Here is a 22,372-nt window from a genome sequence, read left to right as displayed (position 1 = left end):
AAAGTTTTTGATGTGAGAGATCCCCTGACTGACTCTTGGCGATAACTTGCAAGTGTTCTTGTTTCCAGAGGCCCAGAGCCAGAGCCATCAACCCCCTCATAAACCCGATCATGCCTCTCGCACCCCCAACCGCCGCCCCCTCGGGCGAGCTCTAGTCCAATCCGCCGCCGTTGCTGCCTCTCCGATCGTCGGCCCGCCCGATTCTCCGACCGGCGTCTGCTAGGGCAGGTGATTTTCCCCCCTTTGCTCTGTGTTTTTCGTGATTTACGCAGCATTGCGACTTCTCTTCCCGGTTCTTTAATTTGATCCATTGCCGCCGGTCTGTCCTAGTCTACCGCCGGCCACCGTCTGCCCCTGTAATCGCAGTTGCAGCCCAGTAATCCACTCCACCGCCGCCCGCCCGCGCGGATTCGATCGCCGCCACCGCCCCGCCCCGCCGCCGTAGGAACCCTCACCCTCACCGCCACCGCCCCCTCCCCCCCCGTCGGATAGGGTCTTCCCGTCGTGCCGCGCTGCGAGCTGCTAGGGTTCGCCCTGCCCTCTCGGTCACGGTCCCCCCCGGCGCCGACTGGCCTGTACTCTTCACCGGGGTACGAGCGGATTCCGGGGAAGAAGCAGCGCGCATAGGGGCCTCGCCGCCCGATGGCTCCTCGCCGCTGCGCGGGCGCCAAGGGCACCAAATGGACCGAGACCCGCGGCTCGGAGACCTGGTCCTCGCCAGGGTCAAGGGCTACCCTTTCCGGCCAGCCAAGGTCCCGCCTACACCCCCTGCCCCGCTCTCGCTCGCTACCTAGGGTTTTCTTTCTCCCCCCCCTCCCCATAGCGACCGCCTCCTTTCTGCTTCTTTCTTGCCCGCATCTCTGCCTGCCTGAATCCTGATATGTCTTGTATGTTTGAATCTCTGCTTCAGCCAGCCATGAGGGTTAATACTTCTTCTCATCCAGCGATTTCCTAGTCCGCGACACCGGCGTCCGCGGTGGCTGCCGATTGGGCTTTGAGGTATGACCTTGTTCTCATCCAGCGATTTGTCAGAAACCCCAATTGGCCTCGATGATTTCTCGGTTGCACACCGGCACACCTTCTAGATCCGCCCCTGGAGGCTGGAGCACAGTATGTTCTATGTTGTGATATGGCGGCAGTCCTGGTCGGTTTATGCCGTTCCAGGCTATGCAATTGAAGAATCCTGTCTTGCTGTATTAGGATATAAGCAGTAGTGGAATGATAGGGGTTTTAGATTTCCCCCCTTCTAATTATGGTCAGGAGACCTAGCCTTCACTGCAAGGAGAGGGCATATGAGTTCTAGACTGGGTGGGTGGGGCGGTCGACGCCACTCCCTCCAACCCCGTTCTCATGGGGATGTTAAGGGTCATACGCTTTTAAATATGACACGGTGTAGTGTAATTGCCTACTTTCCTCGCCATGACGTGTCTTGCACAAAGAAGGAAAATAGTGCCCTCACAAAATGACTTGGTATGCCTAACAAGTGGGAAATTTGTATCTATGGATGTGGATTATAGCGAGTACAACTAAATGACAGAAATTCATATTCACGTGCACATACCCTTATGTGTGGAAAGTAATCAGTTCACAGTCGAGGGGTGGTCGCTGCTCAGTTGGCAGGGCGTAGCGTTATCCTAGCCGCCCGCCCATGCTCGAACGCTCATGATCACTACTTTTGTTCGTGAATTTCTGAAGCTCCTCGATAAGTTCCACGGATAAAAATAAAAAAAAGCATGATCTTCCAAAACAATATAAACTCTTTCCTTTGTTATCTAAGATAACTACGTTGTAATGTAATGTTTGGTTATGATACCAGTTCTCGTGCATTGCAGAAAAATAATAAATAATCATGTGTTTGTTATTCATATTATCTTGGTCTTTTGAGGACCCTGAGTGGCTTTGTTATGGCAAACTAAAGTCAGAATGCTTCTTTTTGATCAATGGATTACTATTAATTTGTTTCGATATTTTTGATACATCAGGATTCAAGATGGGGTATCATTCGGATGAGAATTTTTCAGTGGCTGGTGATAAGCCAGAAGTTGAGTTCATCGATTATCAGAATGATAACACTTTTCAGGATTATCAATCTGATGATGGTCATGTGGTTGTTACGACTCCTTTCCCTTTTGAGAATGGCAAGCCTAAATCTGTCCTTGTTGGAGACACATCCGCAGATACCATTTGCATAGAGAATACCTCTTTTGAACCTGTAAACTTGTGGAGTGTTAGAATTTTCTCTTCAAATCCAGAAGATAGTTATTTGCTATCCATGATGACACCACCGACTAATGATGCTGATGAAGAGGCAAAGAAGGCTTTTCTTGGTTTGACTTCTGTGGAAGATCGTACACTTCAGCCTGGGCAAACTTTAACAATCTGGCTGTCCCGTATGCCAAAAGAAATTGGTTTACATACATCAATAGTGCATGTTGATATTGGGGACGAGAAGATTGAGCGTGTGGCTTTTCTATTGGCTGATGATAATGTTTCAAAGGCCTTATTTTCCGATAAACCTTATTCCGGAGGACGTGGCAGTCAAGGAAAGAAATTTGAGTGTTCTACATTTGTGCCAGGTACCCGGCCGGTTCGGCAGCACACCCAAGGATTCAAGTATAAGTTACCTCAGTATGCAATACCTGTAGAAGTCCGTGAGCTCATTGAGTGTAAACAGAGACCTGATGTCCTATCTGAAGAGCTGCCTAGATCCCTATGTTCTTCATCTTCAAATTGTTACTGCATTTTATTAGACACATCAACTTGAGAGGGCAAGCTTCCAGATTACTTTCAGATGTTTAGGTTGAAAGCTGGGTTGTTATGTATACTATAATCCATCATAACTTGAGAGGACAAGCTTCCAGATTACTTTCAGATGATTTTTTCTCTCTAACACACGCCTAAGCGAGTGTCTTTGTATATTAGAAGGAGCCGCAAAGAGGCGGAAAACTGTACAAACTGTAGCTGCGCTACAAGAGAAAGGCAGAGAAACAAAAAAAAAGGATCTAAAAGACAAGGACAAAAAGAAGAAAAGAAGAAGAAAACTATACATGGGTTAACATTTGTTAACCCATCGGCCAGGGACTCAGGGAGAGTCTGGAGGTCGAGCATGGAGAGGTAAGCGACATAACTCCTTGGCGCTGGCAAGAATCCATAGCCAAGCTTCTTCGAGGATAGAGTGAGAGATCCATGTGACAAGGGCTCAGGCTGTTGAAGACGACATCATTCCTAGATTTCCAAATTCTCCACAGGGTGAGGATGATGATGGACCTTGCAGCCTTGAGCAGGTTGGGGGCGACACGAGTGGCAACCGTCTCAAACCAAGACGAGAAAGCCTCATTCGGGCCTGGCAAGCAGGCCTGCAAGCCAAGTCTAGACAGGGTATGGAACTAGACTTGTTTAGCAAAAGGGCATTGCAGCAGAAGATGACTAATTGACTCAGATTCTTGATCACAAACAGCACAGGTGTCAGAAGTACATGCCATGTCGCATCCTGCGCTCACCGGTCCAGCAGCGATCAACCGCAGCAAGCCAAACAAACACTTTGCACTTGAGGGGAGCCCAACAATCCCAAATGGCCAAATGGCGCGGAGATAAAGTTCTTCCAGCAAAAAGGGCACTGTACGCAGACTTGCTAGAGTATAGACCAGAGCTTGAGAGATTCCAGATGAACTCATCTTCAGTGGCAGGCGACAACACTTGAGCTTCTGTGAGATCAACCAAAAGCAGAAACTGCAGAACCCCTTCAACGGAGAGAGTTCCAGAGATGTCCCTGATCCAAGAATTATTGGTAAGACCCTCAGCAACAGATCTGAAGCTGACAACGTTGGGGCGAACAGCAGCAAGGACAGCTGGAGCAAGCTGGGAAATATTCTGCCAGACCAGAAAAGCACCTTGGTGCCATTGCCTAGCTTGATCGAGGTGGCCAAATGAAAAAGAGCTTTAACATGAGCATTGGAGTGGATAGGGAACATGGCCCATGGTTTCGCAGGGTCAACACGGTGGAGCCAGGGCCATCTGGCACGCTGTGCCCAACTCAGGCATTTTGATGTCCAGCACGCCAAGGCCTCCCAGCTCAACAGGATGACAGACATCTTTCCAGGCGATGGCATAACCCCCACCACCATCATTGCGACCAGCAGACCAGAAGAAGTTCCGTTGGCATTTGACGATAGCCTCACTAACAGGTTTGGGGATATCGGTAGCTAACATAGTGTGGATGGGGACAGCAGATAGCACATACTTGACCAACACAAGGCGATCTCCCTTAGAGAGGAGGTTCGCATGCCATCCAGAGAGCTTGCGGTGGAGGGTGTAGATGATGGGTTGAAGGTCCTGGGCCTGCAGCTTGTAAATGGACAGAGGCACACCAAGGTAGGTGATAGGAAAGTCAAGAACAGGGCAAAGCAACTGATCAGCAATTAGCTGTCTATCCATCTCAAAACATCTGATTGGAGTAGCTGCACTCTTGAGGATATTAGTATGAACACAGTGGCTTCCCCAAACATCTGTATCAATTGCTTGATGGTATCACAGTCACTGAGAGTGGGCTTGAAGAAGATCATGGTATCATCAGCATAAAGAGATGTGCGGCAAGCACCCTGGCTGCTCGGCAGAGCTGCAAGCAGTCCCAAACGAGCAGATAGGTCGACCAAGTAGTGAAATACCTGCATAACTAGAACAAAGAGCTTTGGCGATAGGGGATCCCCCTGCCTGACACCACGGTGGTGGAAGAATTCAGCGGAGGGATTGGTGTTGACCAAAATTCTGGTAGAGGCGGTTGACAGCAACAAGCAGACCAGATTAATCCAAATATGCCCAAAGCCAAGATGCCGCATAAGCTCGATCAAGAACGACCGAGATATCGTATCAAAAGCTCTAGCAATGTCCAACTTCAGCAAGACAAGCTTGGGGCATTGGCAGAGTGAAAGGACTTAGCTAGCTGCTGAACAAGCATGAAGTTATCCTGAATAGTACGACCACGAATGAAAGCAGATTGATTGGGAGTGACCATGGATGGCAGAACAGGGGCCAGCCGAAGAAACATGGTTTCTGCAATTAGCTTGGCCACACAATGCACAAGGCTAATAGGTCTATAGTCCCGGATCTCGGACGCATCCAGCTTCTTAGGGAGAAGAGTGACAAGGGCCTTGTTGATCTTGGAAAAACCGTGAGCACGACCACAATGAACAGCTGCAAAGACTGCCATAATATCCTCTTTTATGATCGACCGAACAAGACTTGAAGAAACGGCCGAGAAACCCATCAGGTCCCGGAGCACGGTCACTTGGCATGTCCTTGATGGCAGCAAGAACTTCTTCCTCAGAGAACTCAGCGTTGAGGTGAGAAAGTTCAAAACGGGGCAGTCCCAAGGCATCCAGATTCAGGGGGAAGTCTCGGTCAGCAGGAGCAGCGAAAACATCCTCAAAGTGGTTAGCAAAAGCATCTTCAATGAGGTTCTGGTCGACCAGGATATCACCATTATGGCTAATTTGAGAGATGAAATTCTTTCGTCGCCGTTGATTGGCATGGAGGTGAATGAATTTGGTATTGGCCTCGCCTTCCTTGATCCAGAGGATACGCGGTCGTTGTCGAGCCATAGTACGATGGAGGGAGCAAAGACCTAAAAACTTCTTCTTTAGTTCACGCCTGAGCTACATCAAATCTGTAGATGAGTTCCTTAGCACACTCAATCTGCATCCTAATGTTTCCCACATTTTTATCACTCCACGATTTGAGGCGACGACCAAGGGTGCGGAGCTTGTGGTCAACGACTGTGATTGGATTCCCAAAAGCAGGTTCAGCTTGCACTGTCTCATGAAAACCAGGAATCTGTGGCCAGAAGGGCTCAAAATGGAATTTGCGGTGTTGACAATGAGTAACTTCAGTGTGCAGCAGGAGAGGACAGTGATCACTGATGAGAGTAGCCGCACATATCAGCAAACAGTTTGGATGTCCAGCTTCCCAATCAACAGAGCAGAAAACACGGACCAGGCGCTCGAGAGTGGGATTCTCGCGCTCATTTGACCAGGTGAAACGACGACCATTCAGGGGGGGGGGTCACGCAGCTCCAGATCATCAATGGCCCTGCGAAAACGACCCATCACCCGCCTAGAGACATTAGGATTGTTTTTGTCAGCTTCTTGGTAGATCATATTAAAATCGACGGTGACAACCCAGCCTCCTTGGTGAGAGGCCCTAATGTTCCGGAGCTCATCTAGGGACGGCACGTGATCCTCATCAGAGTGAGGCCCGTAGATAGTGGTAAGCCACCATGAGTTGGAGCCAACAACAAAATGGGAGGTAACCGAGAAGCGGGGAATATCAAAGTCAGAGCCGGTAACCACACCATGATCCCAAGCCATAAGAAATGTAGGTTTGTGTAGTTTCAGATGATTTTGTTTGCTCTGTCATAAGACAGTTCTTATTTAATGTAGGTTTGTGTGTTTTCACAAATGTCTGGAACTCTAGCCGCCAAATGTTTTAATTAAGTATAACGTGTCTTTCTGAATTTGGTTGTACGATTTAATCGTGTGAATTGCTAACTTCTCTTTGTTGTTGGGGTACTACCTAATATCTGTGCGCCACTTTGTATGCTCAGATTATGACCCCACTAACTGTTCCGGTAAATGCTCGGGTCTATCAATGCATTGGCACGGCATGGTTCATTTGGGAAAGGATGGCAGATCAATTTCAACTAGCTTGGTGAGCTTTGCATCAGCGTCAATTTCCTCAACAGTGGCTACTTGCTTCGCTGTCAACGATCCATCACAACGGCCTTTTATGGGCGAAGTGGTGCAGGCGCTGAAACGGATTTACATTGACGCAGAGGATGCCAGCGGTGATTCACAGCACAGGGAATCATCGTGTGACCCAGACGATGACCGATAATGGGGCTTCATCTTTGACAGTGGCAGTGTTCGATCCAAGTAGTATAAATTGGAGCTTGAAGCACAATGTCATTCACTTGCAGATGTTGGGAACAAAGTATTGGATCTGTGATATGTTCTGTTGATGCTTGAGTGCACTGATGAACTGCCCTTATTTGGCTCTCTATTGCAGTTAACTTAGTGAGCGAGCTTGTGTTTGTGTACTTGTATGTAGCCATTGCTGCTAGTAGCACATGCAACTGTACTACTGAAATCATGGATATTATGATCGTGTTGTTGAACAAATATTGAAGTGTTTAATCTCTAAAATCTATTATCTTCTTATTTCTAGATGTATCGGAACTTTTGCATCTAGCTCTTTGTTTATTTGTCATGATGTCGATTGTCTGCTAGGTTCTATTTGTCAATAGTGAAATGATTTAGGATATAGATACTTTTAGAAGGTTGAAACGGATTTTATGTCATCACTTGTTAGATTTCTTAATTCAGTGAGAGAATCCATCTTTGCAATACACATTTGTAGTGAATAATGGGGCTTGGTTTCTTCTGCCTTAAACACAACTGCAGTTTTGCTGCCCTTTTGTGCTAGTTTCTGCAATAGGGGTATGAATCCCGTATTTATATTAGACTGATTGGATATCTCAGGCGCAGAGCAAGGTATGCCAATACAATTCCTCGGTGCATTAGTAATCATTAGACTGCAGAAAATCAATGGAATATGTAGCAGCTGGAGCGCAATACTTCTTAAGATCGACCATAAGATCAATAGTAGCAACTAACACAAGTGCATTGTACCATCGTTGAGCAGTATTGATGTGTGCTCGCCCGAGGCGGGTGTGAGCAAAACGGTAATGTTAATTTGTAATACTGTATCTTCAAACACAAGTGACAGAACATATCAATCAACAATTGACTAAGCTCAGAGTACTAGTTAGTTTCTCAACGAGGGTTAATGCTGGGCACAACGCTGCTCAACAGGTTGCTGCCGGAGGCATCGGATGATGACAAGTACTATTCGGTCCACGCCACGTGCTGCCAGGGGTGTGCCTAGGGGTCCATGGTCAGCACCTTCGATAGTACTATACCATCCATCTCCGGCGTCATCTACAATATCGTCTCTAGCTCCCTCGCCAACTCCACCATGGATGGCGTCGCGCCCATCTCATCACGGCAACACCATAGTTTACCTCTCGCACTAAGATTTTCTCCATGGGTTGTCAGTAGTTTCAGAAATACAACATCGAGACTGTACACGTCGCTTTGAATACTCTAGGTCGGCGCCGCATTCCGTCGGGCATATGGCGCGCGAGTATGCGGGCGCTGAGGGGGGTGAGCAGTGGAGTCGAGCATATGGCGCATCCACCTCGCCACTCTCGATCTCGTTCGCCTCCGCCACCCTCGGGGCTCCAGCCACCGGCCGTCGCCCTCGGTGCTCAGCCGCTGCCAACCAAGGATCACCGGGGAGAGACGCTCTCGATCTCGTCCGCCTCCGCCGCCCTCGGTGCTCCAGTCGCCGCCGCCCTTGGTGCTCTAGCAGTCGTCGCCCCTCGGTTCTCCAGCCACCACCGCTGCCCAAGGATCGTCGGGGAGACCATCACATCAGTGAGAGAGTATGAATGGGGATTGAGGAGAGACGATTGAGATATTTTGGCGAGAGAGATTATGCTCAATTTGCTTGCTTTAACATGTGTGCAGATATGTCAATTGCTTTAAGATTGGTGCAGTCTCATTAGATGTTCTGGCCGCTCAAAAGGACGCTCGTCTTTTATAATATTCGTAAAATATATTGAAAGTTCCGGTCCTACAAATTTTGGTTCCGGTCTCATATTTTTGGTTCCGTCTGTTTGGTTCCATATATCTACCACCGTTAGATCGGGGTGGATGTACGGTTATTAAAAATGTCAATCACTGTAAAACTTGTATTATAAACAACTTTGGAGTGAGTTTGTTTACCAAAGAACAAATTTAACCAATGGAGTAGTCTTAGTACATCTAGCATATCTACGTGTGAAACAAATACTAGTGCAATAAAGAATATGTCGACTAGTGAGAAAAACAGCCTAGGAGAATCATAGCTGTCGTGATTGGAAATCATAGCGAGGGACGCATAACTCTAGGTATGTTCCTTTTCTCGCCCTCTGTTATAGCCTAGGAGAATAACAGACGACTCAATTGACATTCAGTGGAAGACGGACACACGTTGAGTCTGCACACGCACGCTGATATATACCCAACCGAGCTAATGAACCAAACAAAAAATTAGTTTTTCACATAACAGGTCTCAAGCTCAAGAGATGAGGAGTTCACGTGAACTCCCTCTCGTCTCACTCACTTAGTGTGAGATTGTGAGTAGAGGAGCTTGCTTTGTGAACCTTAAGAATGGGCGTTGAGATTCCAAAATTTGGATGAGCATCCCGTATAAATCCAATAGTATGGCTGGAAGAAAATGCATGCAGTGGCGTGTTGTCTGTTAGTCGTTGAAGTTTTGCTGCCACGCATATGCATGCGTGAAGCATGGCATGGCCAGTTCGATCGATGTATGTACATGTACGAGACTGGTGACCGGTCAGTCGTTGTCAGCTGTCGCGCTAGGTACTTGTGGATTGATGAATCGTCACGTCCATCGAACTGCAAGCCCCAGCGTATACGTGTAGCTCGCGATTTCGCGCGCCGGGCAGCAGGGTTTTCCATGCGTACGGACAGCGTTGTAAACGGACGAGATTGGATCGAATTTTGCTTATGTCATATTTTTTATCATATTATTTTTTTTGGATTCGAATCGATCTAGAGGATATTGATTGTTTTAAATTGAAATACGGATATACCTGATTGCGGGTTCGAATCGAAAATGGGGCAGACTAGGGACGGAAACAAAAATAGGTAGTGAGAGAGATTTAAATTTTCTTCCTTGTGTAGTTAAGAAAAAAGAGACGGGATACATTAAAAATTGAGCGCATAGATAGAAATTTAAACTAAACATGCTCGCCAAACAAATTTTATAACTCAATAACTACTACCGTTTTGAGATTGGTTTTAGATTTTGAATAAAAAAATCGGATTATCTAGTTTGAAATATTCAGATTATTCTAATAAATTTCGGATAATACACATTCACATGCTATTTGTTAGGGCATGTACAATGGTAGAGAAGGCATGTCTTCCCTTACCTCGCCATATCAGCTAGAGAAGGCATTAGATATAAGTCATACAATGCACTATCTCTTACAGCCTTCTCTAGCAACTAATATGAATAATTAAATTTTGGTAGGAAATTTGTTGCTAAGGGAAGACATATGTGATACAATAGAGAAAATAATATTCTCTTATTTCCTAAGAGATGATCCCTTATCTAAGAGAAGACAAACTTCTCTCTCTCTCTTCATTATCTCTCCTCCAACTAAGCAAAAAATCCAACGTGGCATCTCTAAGGGAAGCCTAACATCACCGTATTGTACGTGCCCTTATATCATATCTTATATCTTATCCTGAGCATCACTTGGCAATCAATATCCTTATCCGCTAGATTTTTTAAATCAGATATGGATATCTTAAAACAAATTTTAAACCAGTTTCGACGTGGAAATTGTCCTATCCATTTACACCCCTACATACGGGCGAGCTTAGTCGAAGTTATAGTTAAGGTGGACGAACCGCTGGAATTGTTCATCTTCCAGAACGATCGAACGCACGGAATAAGAAGAAGTTAGAAGAAAAAAACTGTGGTGAGTCACGTCAAACGCATGCGAAGGCCAAAGCCCCAAAGCAAAGTAAGTTGCGCTGGATCCATCGGGTTGTCGACGAGCTGCAGGTGAGGTTCATGATTTTGTTGGACGTGATGATTCGTATCACCTGGATCGATGGCATGCCCATGCGAGAGGTCCACCAGAGAGATGGATTCTTCCATGCTTCTTTTTCCCCATGCCACCCGCGAGCAGCTGCATGCGTCGGCCGGCGCCTCAGGATACGTACGTCGACCTCGTTTGTTCTGGTTCGTCGGAAAATCGCGACCCCAATGTGTGAAATGCGTAACGCGCGCCCAGGACGGCCCAACCAAACCGCGTGCCATCTTGGCCCATGGTCACGGCTTCCTCGTGCCCCATCGGGAGCCAACTCCTGGACCCCCCGGGCCGCGACGGTAGTCGTCCATCACGCGCAGCTCACCTCTGTTGCGCGTTCACATGGGCCCCCTTCGAAACGGCCTGCGTAGGGCCCGCGACGACGCATGCATTCTCCGTGCTATTGTCAGACTCGAATGAATCCTACGCACAACATTTTAATCAGTTTTCTCTCAAAAAAAACATTTTAATCAGTTCCGTAAAAGAACATTTTAATCAGTTCAGGTAATAAAAAAAACATTTCGACCAGTTTGCTACACCACGGAATTTTAAGAGGATGACCAGGACTTTGCAGTTGACAGCAGGTAGAGATCAATTAATTATTTAGTCGTTCAGAAAATCAAGGTCGCAGTAAGCGTGAAACCAACATCTCATCTATTTCGCAAGGTGAAATCTGTGCAATTTACAGTCGTATATACGACCAAGAACATGTGCAAGATACTATGGTACTATCCTACCTACCATACAATGAATCGCCTATCTCGAAATTGAAGATTTGAGATGCCTGGGTACAAGAAACAAAAAGATGCACGCTGCACGTAATGTGCATCGCCACATAGGCGTGATGCGCGGCAAATGTGTTTTGTCAAATACCACTTGATAAGAGCACCTACACCAACGCGTAACAAATTGTAGCAGGCAACAACGACAGCAATGCGTTATTTGGAGCGTTCAATAATGGCAACAATGCGTTATTCGGAGCATTGGCACATGTGTCCCTGCTTTTGGGAGGGCCGTTCCACACCGCCCGCTCCAAGTAGGTTGGTTCCTCTAAATTATGATTTTTTCATTTCTTTTTAACGTATAGCAAATAATTATGTTTAAAGAATAATAATTCAAACAATATTATCTAGTTTAAGCCCACAATAATCTAAACATATAAATAAAATTAATCGTATAAGAATTTAAATAAATTGCAATTCGACTTGCTCATGAATCAGGCGGCGTATCCTCCCCTCGCCCACAAGTGCCCTAATATATTGTTTTGATGTTGAGTACAATCTATGCGTCTCAGATTTCTTGATGCATGGTGAAGAATGCAGCAAACCGAGCCAACACCTAGTCAAGTTGGACAAGAAGTCCCTGATGATCAAATGGATGGTCATCAACCACTTGATCTTTCCGCTCAATCTCGATGACATGTTGTGCAAGATAACACAACACTTCAATACCTCCCACATCTAAAATTCTAACCTGGTAAGAACAGGATACCAAAACTAGCAAAATGTTGTTGGAGCACACACCAAATGTCGGTTCGATATCCTTACGACAAGCCTCTTGGCATTGAGCAAACCATGATCTATTCTCTGTATGTGGGTCGGGGATTGTCTTCACATATGTAGACCACCTTGAAAGCTGGATAGTTACCATTGGCTAGATAGTACCCTTTGTTCATTCTAAATTGAAGCCAAAAATATTTGGGGGTATGTGATGTGTCATCGGTGAAGCAGTCCTAGTCAAGCAACATAGCACTCGTAAGCCGATGTTAGTCCTTGTTCTTCTTGTTCCCAACCCTTGAACCACCATGCCGAGGAACAACATGGATTTTGCTCTCGGAGATGAAGAAGAGCGGACAAGATCATCAGGCGTTGTTCATCGTCAGCGGTGGCATTAGCCACCTCTTTCATCAACAACTAAAGCATCATCTTGTCGATGTTGTCCATTGCTCAACAACGAACACCTTGTGAGTGAGGCTAACAAATTGCGTTGACGTCTGTCATTGTTGTGCTAGACTCAAGGTTGAAGGAGGATGTGTGGAGAGGGGGGCCAACGACATGTGGTGTCGGTGGCAGAAGATGCGGGGCTCCGCGGCATTGCCAGGTTTCTCGCGGAGAATGGAGAAAATGGTGGCTATTCCCGCCGAACCATGACGGCGGTTGACTGGAGGTGGAGGTCGTGTCGGTGGCAGTGGTAATTCTAGGTAGGTGAGTGCGGGGCAAGCACAGGGCGGCGGCTATGTTGGTAGTCAGTGGCGGAGCCTGCACATAGATATTGGGTTCAGCTGAACCCAATGAAATTATGCTAACCCCTTTATAAACTGCTAATAATTTGTTGCAAATTACTAAGTTTGAAAACATCTATAGTGATTCTACAGTGTGGTGAACCCAATGATGAGATTTTCTAGCTTCGCCACTGTTGGTAGTGATGGCGATTCTACGAGGTGGGAGGCGGATTGGGAGAGTTGGAATGGGTGGGTAATGGGTTGTGTGGCTGCCAAGGGAGATCCTGCTGGTGAAATCCGATATGACCTGAATTGTCGTCGCTCCTAACCCCACCCTTGAGGGTAGAGATCGTCATGGGGTTTCCATCTATTGTATTGAGCTCAACATTATGCTGGCTACTTATGGGGGCACCGATGCAAGCGCATTTAATAGCTGGGACCCTAATATAGCTATTGAAACACTATTCAAGCCACCAGTTGAGTTTCTTATCTTGCTCATTGTGACATATTGCTACCCACTTTAGATTATGCTACATTTTTCAATTTTAAATTAGCTCTCTCCACCCTAAGTTAATGTTCACACCATAACCATGCCACTAGCATCTCGTCGCTCTTAATCTATTTTTGGAAGCCAATGCATAATATTTTTTCATAGTTTAACACCCAAACTAGGTCTTAAAATTTGTGGTCCTCGTTTGACAAATTTGTTTTCCAATTTGCCAACCTTTTTTTTCCAAAAAAGAGGGTAAAACTCGGGCTTCTGCATCAAAGTGATGTAGCCACTCTTCTTAATTAATTATTAGAAAAATTTATATAATTAATAACGGCAACAACGACCAAAATATTATAAGATATGAAATAAACATGAAACTTATTCCACACCAATATTTTCATGAAGATAAATGCCCTCGCGCCATCATGGCTGTGCCTGGGCTGGGCGTAGAAGGGAACAAGGATTACCATCGTGTATGACGAGACCAAACAATGAATGCCACCGCAACAACAAGTAGACAATGCCTTCAACAAGCTAATGACACAAATTTGTCACATGTGAGTCCATCCTATAAGGACGGGAGAAGGCTTTTCACCCGGATATGAAGTAGTGATCCAATAAGCATCTTGATAAGGGATCAGTCCATAGTTGCATCCGTCAATACTCCGTGGTATGACAAAAAGGCACTAGCAAAAAGTGGGATAACTTCCCACTTTAGATGGCCGTTATGGCCATTTGGTGGCTGCCCATGCCTCGGCGCCTTAGTAGCCGCTGCCACTTCACATCGGCACCAGTCATGTTGCAGCACCCACCATACTATCTGGAGCCGCTAGTGTGCCCCTTGCTCATCAGCGCCAGACTCTATCGCTGACGCCTTAAGCTTCCTCGTACGATGGGCGATGCTCTCGCATCGTACGAAGAAACCCTTTGCGTTGGCAGCGAGTGCCATACGTAACCACCTCTATTATGCATTCAAATGCGCCACTACGCCTACAAATGCACCTATGCAAATTAGCCAATTGAAGCTTTAGGTTGGCGTGTCTCACCTTTCAACCCAAAAAAACAAAATTGCAACTTTGCAACCTATGACTCTCAACTAGAAACCCCAAAGGGTATTGAAAAAATACAGTATGTGATTGTATATTTTGGTAGTGACGGTGCACACCAACATCGCGTGGTGCAATGAAGAGGGGTGAAGGGGAGTGCGGCAAATTGACCAATGACTTCACCTGAATGCCGAAGAGGCTAGGGAGGCCAATTGTGAAGAAAGAAGATAATAAGGTGAGATGCTCGCGAGAAGCTGAACCGGTGCAAAGGGGGGAGTTACGGGTGAAAAAAAAAGCCACACATTAATTAACTAAAGCAATTAAGCCTGTTGTATACCCAGCGTTCTCAGGGCACTCCCGCTCTCTCTCTCTGCACCGTACGATCGTGGCTGTCAACGATCAGGATCATAATCTGGGATAGATAGAAGGGAGTTACTGATACCCTTGTTATATGTCTATCATCGCTGACATATTGGCCGCTCGCTACGTTAGCCATTTGCATCGTTTCTGGGTAGGATGCATTCCAGTAAATAAGGTATATGCTTTATCAAAATGATTGGTATGGTGTTTAGGGCATCTCCAGCGGCGCGACGCATTTCGGACGTCCAAACGGACGCGTCGTGTCCGTTTGCGTCGGGGCAAATGGTCGAAAGCGTCCGGGCGTCCGTTTGCGTCGGGGGTGGCTCCAGCGGCACGACGCATAATTTTTTTTTCATTCATACGCCAAAATTTACATGGAAAAAAAGACATTAAAAAGCCAGAAAGGCGCGCTGTCTACTGGTCGTCGTCGCTGACGAGGTCAATCAGCTGCGGCGTCGGCCATGGAAGCTCGTACGTCGGCGGTGGAGGAGGTACCGCCGCACGGGCAGGAGGCTGTGGCCAGGGATCCCACGCTGGAGCAGCATGCGGAGTGCGGACGTTGGAACGAGTCGGCGTGGCCGGAGGAGTCGCCGGCCTCCCTGCGCGGCGGCCGACTCGCGGAGCTGGATTGCGAGTCCGTCCCACAAAGCGAGCTCGTTGAGCTCGTCCTGCTCGCTGTTGGCCAGTGCCATGGCAATGGCCTCCTCCTCTGAAATGTCCTGCGGCTGAGTCTCCGGATCCCACGCCGGCCCGCCGTCGTCGTGGTCGTACTGCGCCATGGTCACGTCGCCGTCCTCGTCCTCGTCGCCGTCCTCGTCCGCGTCCTCCTGATCGTTCTCTTCTTCTTCGGCGGCGATCTCACGCTCGAAGTAGTCTACGTCGGCGAGGTAGGCAGCGCGGCGCCGCGCGTCGAACTCCCACGTCCCGAAGGATATCCAGTTGTACGAGTTTAGCGCGTACGCCGGATCCTCCCGCAGATCCGGCGGCAAGATCGCTCGGCGGCGGCGCACCTCCTCCCGCCGCTCTCGGCCCACGAGCGGCACGGGGGGGACCGGCACGCGCCGCGAGTTCAGGTACCAGCCCCCTCCCGGCAAGTTCGCGTCCGTTCATGGTACCGGCCGGTTTTCCTCCCACAGCTGCCGCGCGAGGTCAACGCGGACGTACCGGCCGACCCGTGCCTTCTTGCCGGAACGCGAGCCGCTAGCCTCCTGGTCGTTCTTCGTCTTCCGGAACGGCTAGCATTCTTCCCCATGGCGTCGGTGTGGTTGATACTGTAGGATTTGTCAATGGTTTTGGTCGGGGAAATGGGCGCCGGCAGCGTCCCTTTTAAGAGGCTCCGACGCCATCTCGCCTTCAATGGCCTGCCAGTGCAACGCCTACTAGCTGCGCACGCTCGCGGAAGCTGAGGCACGCCATTAACGCGGCCCCTGCAAAGGCTGCAGTGCGCCGCCCAGAAGTAATGCCGCGGAAGACGAAGCAGTTGTGCCGCTGCCAGGCGGGCCCGTGCGAGGACCGAGCGGACACTTTACGCGTCCGCGCAGCGTTCGCCGAGACGCAAACCTGGCGCATCCGCGGACGGCCCGGTCATTTTGCGTCGCCCCGCTGGAACAGGCCCCAGACGCATTTCCGGTCACGGCGGACACAAACGGTCGCTCAGCGTCCGTTTGCGTCGCGCCGCTGGAGATGCCCTTAATATTTTGGTGCACAACAAGGCACACTATATCAACCGTGACTATGGGTAGCAACAAACTCTAATTTTCATCCATCTCTTTAAAAGTTTGTGCATTGTACTACCCACGGAGCTTATCTCGTCCGTCCATTCCCAGTCCAACGTTTTTCAATGTGCTTACCAACCTGAAGGGAAATCATCAAAGCCAGGCTTCATGAGGAAGATCCCCTGACAGACTCTTCGCGATAACTTGGAAGTGTTCCTTCTTTTCAGAGGCTCAGAGCCAACCCCCTCATAAACCCGCTCATGGCTACTCCAACCGCCGCCTCGGCCCAGGTCTAATCCAATCCGGCGCGGTTCTTGCCTCTCCGATCGTCAGCCTACCGGATTCTCCGACCTGCGTCCCCTAGGGCAGAGGTGATTCTTCCCCTTTCTTCTCTTTTTTTTCGTGATTTACTCAGCATCTCGAGTTGATCCATTACCCCTCTTTCCCGCGTACCTTAAATTCGTTCTTCCTCCTCAGTGCTGATCTGCCGCGCCGCCGCCGGTCCGAATCTCTCCGGTAGTCTGCCAACGGCCACCGCCTGCCCTAAAGCTGCCGTCTTGCCGTACCTTACGGTTGAATCCCGCCCTGCGCCCCCACCCACCCAAACACCCCCGCCCCTCACGCCCGTTTACTAGTCGGCGACAGCCGTTCCTGCCGTCTCCGCAGCCTTTGCCGATTGGGCTTTGAGGTATGACCTTGTTTTCATCCAGCGATTTGTCAGAAACCCCAATTGGCCTCGATGATTTCTCGGTTGCACACCGGCACACCTTCTAGATCCGGCCTGGAGGCTGGAGCACAGTATGTTCTATGTTGTGATATGGCCGCAGGGAGATATCTGTCCTAGTCGGTTTATGCCGTTCCAGGCTATACAGATTGAAAAATCCAGTCTTGCTGTTTTAGGATATAAGCAGTAGTGGAATGATAGGGGTTTTAGATTCCCCCCCTTCTAATTATGGTCAGGAGACCTAGCCTTCACTGCAAGGAGTGGGCATCTGAGTTCTAGACTGGGTGGGTCGGGCGGTCGACGCCACTCCCGCCAACCCTGTTCTCATGCGGATGTTAAGAGTCATACGCTTTTAAATATGACACGGTGTAGTGTAATTCCCTACTTTCCTTGCCATGATGTGTCTTGCACAAAGAAGGAAAATATTGTCCTCACAAAATGACTCGGTATGCCTAACAAGTGGGAATTTGTATCTATGGATGTGGATTATAGCGAGTACAACTAAATGACAGAAATTCATATTCACGTGCACATACCCTTATGTGTGGAAAGTAATCAGTTCACAGTCGAGGGGTGGTCGCTGCTCAGTTGGCAGGGTGTAGCGTTATCCTAGCCGCCCGCCCGTGCTTGAACGCTCATCACTGCTCTTGTTCGTGAATTTCTGAAGCTCCTAGATAAGTTCCACGGATAAAAATAAAAGCATGCTGTTCCAAAACAATATAAACTCTTTCCTTTGTTATCTAAGATAACTATGTTATATGTGATGTTTGGTTATGATACCAGTTCTCGTACATTGCAGAAAAATAATAAATAATTATATGCTCGTTAACCATATTATCTTGGTCTTTTGAGGACCCTGAGTGGCTTTGTTATTGCAAACTTAAGTAAAAAGTGTTCCTTTTTGCTCAATGGACTACTATTAATTTGTTTCGATATTTTTGATACATCAGGATTCAAGATGGGGTATCATTCGGATGAGGAATTTTCAGTGGCTGGTGATAAGCCAGAAGTTGAGTTCATCGATTATCAGAATGATAACACTTTTCAGGATTATCAATCTGATGATGGTCCTGTGGTTGTTACGACTCCTTTCCCTTTCGAGAACGGCAAGCCTAAATCTGTCCTTGTTGGAGAAACATCCGCAGATACTATTTGCATAGAGAATACCTCATCCGAACCTGTAAACTTGTGGAGTGTTAGAATTTTCTCCTCAAATCCAGAAGATAGTTATTTGCTGTCCATGATGACACCACCGACTAATGATGCTGATGAAGAGGCAAAGAAGGCTTTTCTTGGTTTGACTTCTGTGGAAGATCGTACACTTCAGCCTGGGCAAACTTTAACAATCTGGCTGTCCTGTATGCCAAAAGAAATTGGTTTACATACATCAATAGTGCATGTTGATATTGGGGACGAGAAGATTGAGCGTGTGGCTTTTCTATTGGCTGATGATAATGTTTCAAAGGCCTTATTTTCTGATAAACCTTATTCCAGAGGACGTGGCAGTCAAGGAAAGAAATTTGAGTGTTCTACATTTGTGCCAGGTACCCGGCCGGTTCGGCAGCACACCCAAGGATTCAAGTATAAGTTACCTCAGTATGCAATACCTGTAGAAGTCCGTGAGCTCATTGAGTGTAAACAGAGACCTGATGTCCTATCTGAAGAGCTGAGCATCAGAAACTATGCGAAATTCTTTAGCACTCTTTTAGTCATGGAAGAAATTAATTTGGAGGTAACACATGTAGTAGTAGTCATAAATGTAAAGCTTCTATCCTTGTTTACTAACTTGAGATACCCACTCGCAGGAGGAGATGAGAACATATAACATGGAGGGTGTCTCAATGAGAAGGAGGGGTAATGGTTTTTTGTCTCTTGAGGTCCTTGGATTGGCAGAAAAAAGGCCTTCACTAATCAGTGGAGACTATATAGTCGCCAGACATGCTGGAAGTAATGATAGGCCTTATCAAGTTAGTGCCTTTTTCTTTGGCATTCAAATATCTGTTGGGCATTCTTACAAAAAAAAAAATCAGTTTCAATTGATATTCATGAATCATGATTTGTTCTTCTTCAGGGCTTCATTCACAAGGTTGAAGCTGATGAGATATTTCTGAAATTTGATGATTCGTTTCACAACGCTCACCATGACAGGAATAAGTATGACGCTAGCTTCACATATAATAGATTGAACATGAGAAGGCAATACAAGTCTGTCCACGAGGCAGAACTTATTGGACCTGACATTCTGTTTCCCTCCCAATCCCGTTATAGAAGTGTCAAGAAGGTTCCATTTAAACCCCTGAATCCTGACATAAACACTGAGCAAGCTGATGCAGTCGGGATGATACTTGGCTGCCGAGGGGTTCCACCATACTTGATATATGGACCTCCAGGAACTGGCAAAACCATGACCCTTGTTGAGGCCATTTTGCAGCTCTATACATCCAATAGGAGGGCAAATGTTCTCATATGTGCTGCTTCCAATAGCGCTGCTGACCATATATTGGAAAAACTGCTATCTGCTAGCTATCTGATCCGCCCAAGTGATATCTTTAGGCTAAATGCTCCTAGTCGTCAATACGATGATGTTAATCCTGATTTTATCCGGTTCTGCTTCTTTGAAGATACGGTGTTCAAGTGCCCTCCAATGCGAGCATTAATGCGGTACAGGATAGTTATATCAACCTACATGTATTCATCAACCCTACAGGCTGAGGGTATTCGCCGGGGGCATTTCACACACATTTTCTTGGATGAGGCTAGCCAAATTTCTGAACCAGAGGCAATGGTTCCTGTGTCGGCCTTCTGTGGAAGAGACACCGTTGTTGTGTTAGCAGGAGATCCTATGCAATTAGGGCCGGTTGTTTTCTGTAAACAAGCGGATAAGGATGGTTTGGGGACATCGTATCTGCAAAGGCTGTTGTGTGACTTTGAGCAGTACCATTTGGAGGACCCTAACTATGTGACCAAGCTACTGAGGAACTACCGGTGTCATCCAGCAATCCTAGAGCTACCATCGCAGCTTTTCTACGGGAGTGAACTGATTGCTTGCAAGGGAGATGAAGTGCCATCTGTCTACGATTGCATTGGTCTTCCCAACAAGTCATTCCCTGTTCTTTTTGTTGGAATTCAGGGATGTGATGAAAGAGAAGGCAACAACCCATCATGGTTCAACAGAATCGAAGCTAGTAAAGTAGTAAATATCATCAGGACTCTTACAAGGGATGGTGAAGTCCGTGAAGCTGATATCGGGGTCATTACTCCATATCGTCAACAAGTTGTCAAGATAAAGAGGGCCCTAGAGACATTTGAGATGCCTGACCTGAGAGTCGGAAGTGTTGAACAATTCCAGGGCCAAGAAAGGGAAATAATTATCATCTCAACAGTCAGGTCAACGGTAAAGCATAATGAGAATGACAAGATCTTCAATCTTGGTTTCCTGACCAATTACCGAAGGTTCAATGTTGCAATAACTCGTGCGAAGTCATTGCTCATCATAGTAGGAAACCCTCACATTATCACTAAGGTGTGTTGCTGTAGTACTAGTTATTTTCTTTCTACATCATGCCCCTTTTCTGTTTCTGATGAAACTAACAAGCGGTGCTGCAGGATCGGTACTGGGATAAGCTCCTGAGGTACTGTGCAGACAATGGTTCTTATCAAGGATGTCCACTTCCGCCACCAGAAGAAGAATTCGGATATTCAGGATACAGTGACACCCGAGACCAACCTGCTGCTGGGTGGGAGTACAACCAAGAACCCTCTGACCGTGGCTTCAGACATGGCAGCGCCCCATCTTCCACCGAAAAGGTGTTGGAATGGTCCGACAGGCCAGATGAGGACTACCATTCAGCTCCCAACGCAGGAGCAGAACCTCAGGAGGAGACACTGCAGCAGGTCGAGGAAGAGGCTGGGCCGGATGACGTGCAGCCTGGCCAGAACTCAGCCAACGACGACAGTGCGGTTGACGCCGCATATGTGCAGAAGTACACCTTTCCTCCTGGTTGGGGCGACGTCTCGAGCATCCCTGCGACAGGCTGGGACTGACTAACCCAACCAGCCTCGTAGTCGCCCCTTATGGGTGATAAACTATTTTTTTCTTTTCGTAAGGGTCATTGCCGTTTGTAGAATAACCTGGGGATCACCCTCGTGGAGCTAAACTTCCCGGGCATCTCTCCTCTCTTTGCTCTCGAAGGGTTGAACTCAGCCTCGCTAATTCTGAATGTCTCTAGTGTCTGCTGAATTTCCTTGTTTATTAAGCCGTCGTGAACTGGATGTTGCTGACTGTGTTGGATGGGTGGACGTGCTACTATGTCCCTGTTGTTAAAAAGAAATCTGAATGTAATTGTCTTCGCATGTGCTGTTTGTGTTTATATCCTGTTTTACTCCTGAGGTCATGTGGTTTCTATCAGGCTAGAATTGTTGGTTCATTTACAGGTAACAGGAAACTATCGTTGCGTCTGACATTTGGACAAAAATAAATACTCCTAGGTGCTACTTAGCATCGTGTGAAGGGTCTAGTTGTGTTCATGAAGGAATCAAGCAAGTAGTAGAGCAGTAGTACGCCCTAGGCGACCGCGTAAACAACAAGAGTTAACGTAGACTATTTTTAGCTTCAGTTCCGTACTTCGTGTTTCAGGTATATATCAACATATGACGATGTAGTTAGAAACGAGATCGTGTTTACTAGTACATGGCAGAGGGCAGGCTCATGTGGCTCTCACGTGGCAACCAGTATCCGATAGAACTTGGTGTTTGGCATCTACTCCTATGGAGGAGAGACAACGACCATTTGTGAACAAATCATTAATGTACTCCCTCCGATTTTTAATAAGTGTCGGTGGTCTAGTATAACTTTGCTAAACCACCAAGGCACCAACATGGTAAGAGAATATATGGAGCAGTATGGTCTTGTCCGATCTCATAATGAACATATACAGGGGCTCTGAGAGCTCACATACAAGAAGGGTGGTGGTCATTAGCAATTGGCATTTGTTTTATCTGGTTCCTTGTCGTCTTCCTTTCCATCATTGCTTCTTCAGCTCCTTGTGAACAGTAAATCAAAGATGCCAGGAGGCAATGAACTCATGGAA

General features: G+C 47.2%; 1 protein-coding gene across 2 annotated transcripts; it reads left to right on the top strand.

Annotated features, from left to right (window-relative positions):
- The first annotated feature begins 99 nt into the window (after positions 1-99).
- Positions 100-21,635, top strand: LOC124681123 (probable RNA helicase SDE3). Of its 2 annotated transcripts, none has more exons than XM_047216076.1 (5): positions 100-228; positions 18,233-19,014; positions 19,088-19,249; positions 19,354-20,805; positions 20,889-21,635. In XM_047216076.1, the coding sequence occupies exons 2-5, from the start codon at positions 18,241-18,243 to the stop codon at positions 21,324-21,326; spliced, it is 2,826 nt and encodes a 941-aa protein (XP_047072032.1). In that variant the 5' UTR covers positions 100-228; positions 18,233-18,240; the 3' UTR covers positions 21,327-21,635. The 2 variants fall into 2 exon arrangements, with proteins under 2 accessions (XP_047072032.1, XP_047072031.1); XM_047216075.1 differs by lacking the exon at positions 100-228 and adding an exon at positions 16,728-16,929.
- The last annotated feature ends 737 nt before the right edge of the window (positions 21,636-22,372 follow it).

The sequence above is a fragment of the Lolium rigidum genome, unplaced genomic scaffold (genome assembly GCF_022539505.1).
Source record: "Lolium rigidum isolate FL_2022 unplaced genomic scaffold, APGP_CSIRO_Lrig_0.1 contig_34223_1, whole genome shotgun sequence".
In the NCBI taxonomy this organism is placed as follows: domain Eukaryota; kingdom Viridiplantae; phylum Streptophyta; class Magnoliopsida; order Poales; family Poaceae; genus Lolium; species Lolium rigidum.
The sequence above is the reverse complement of the archived record's forward strand: the minus strand, read 5'-3'. Positions and strand labels throughout refer to the sequence as shown.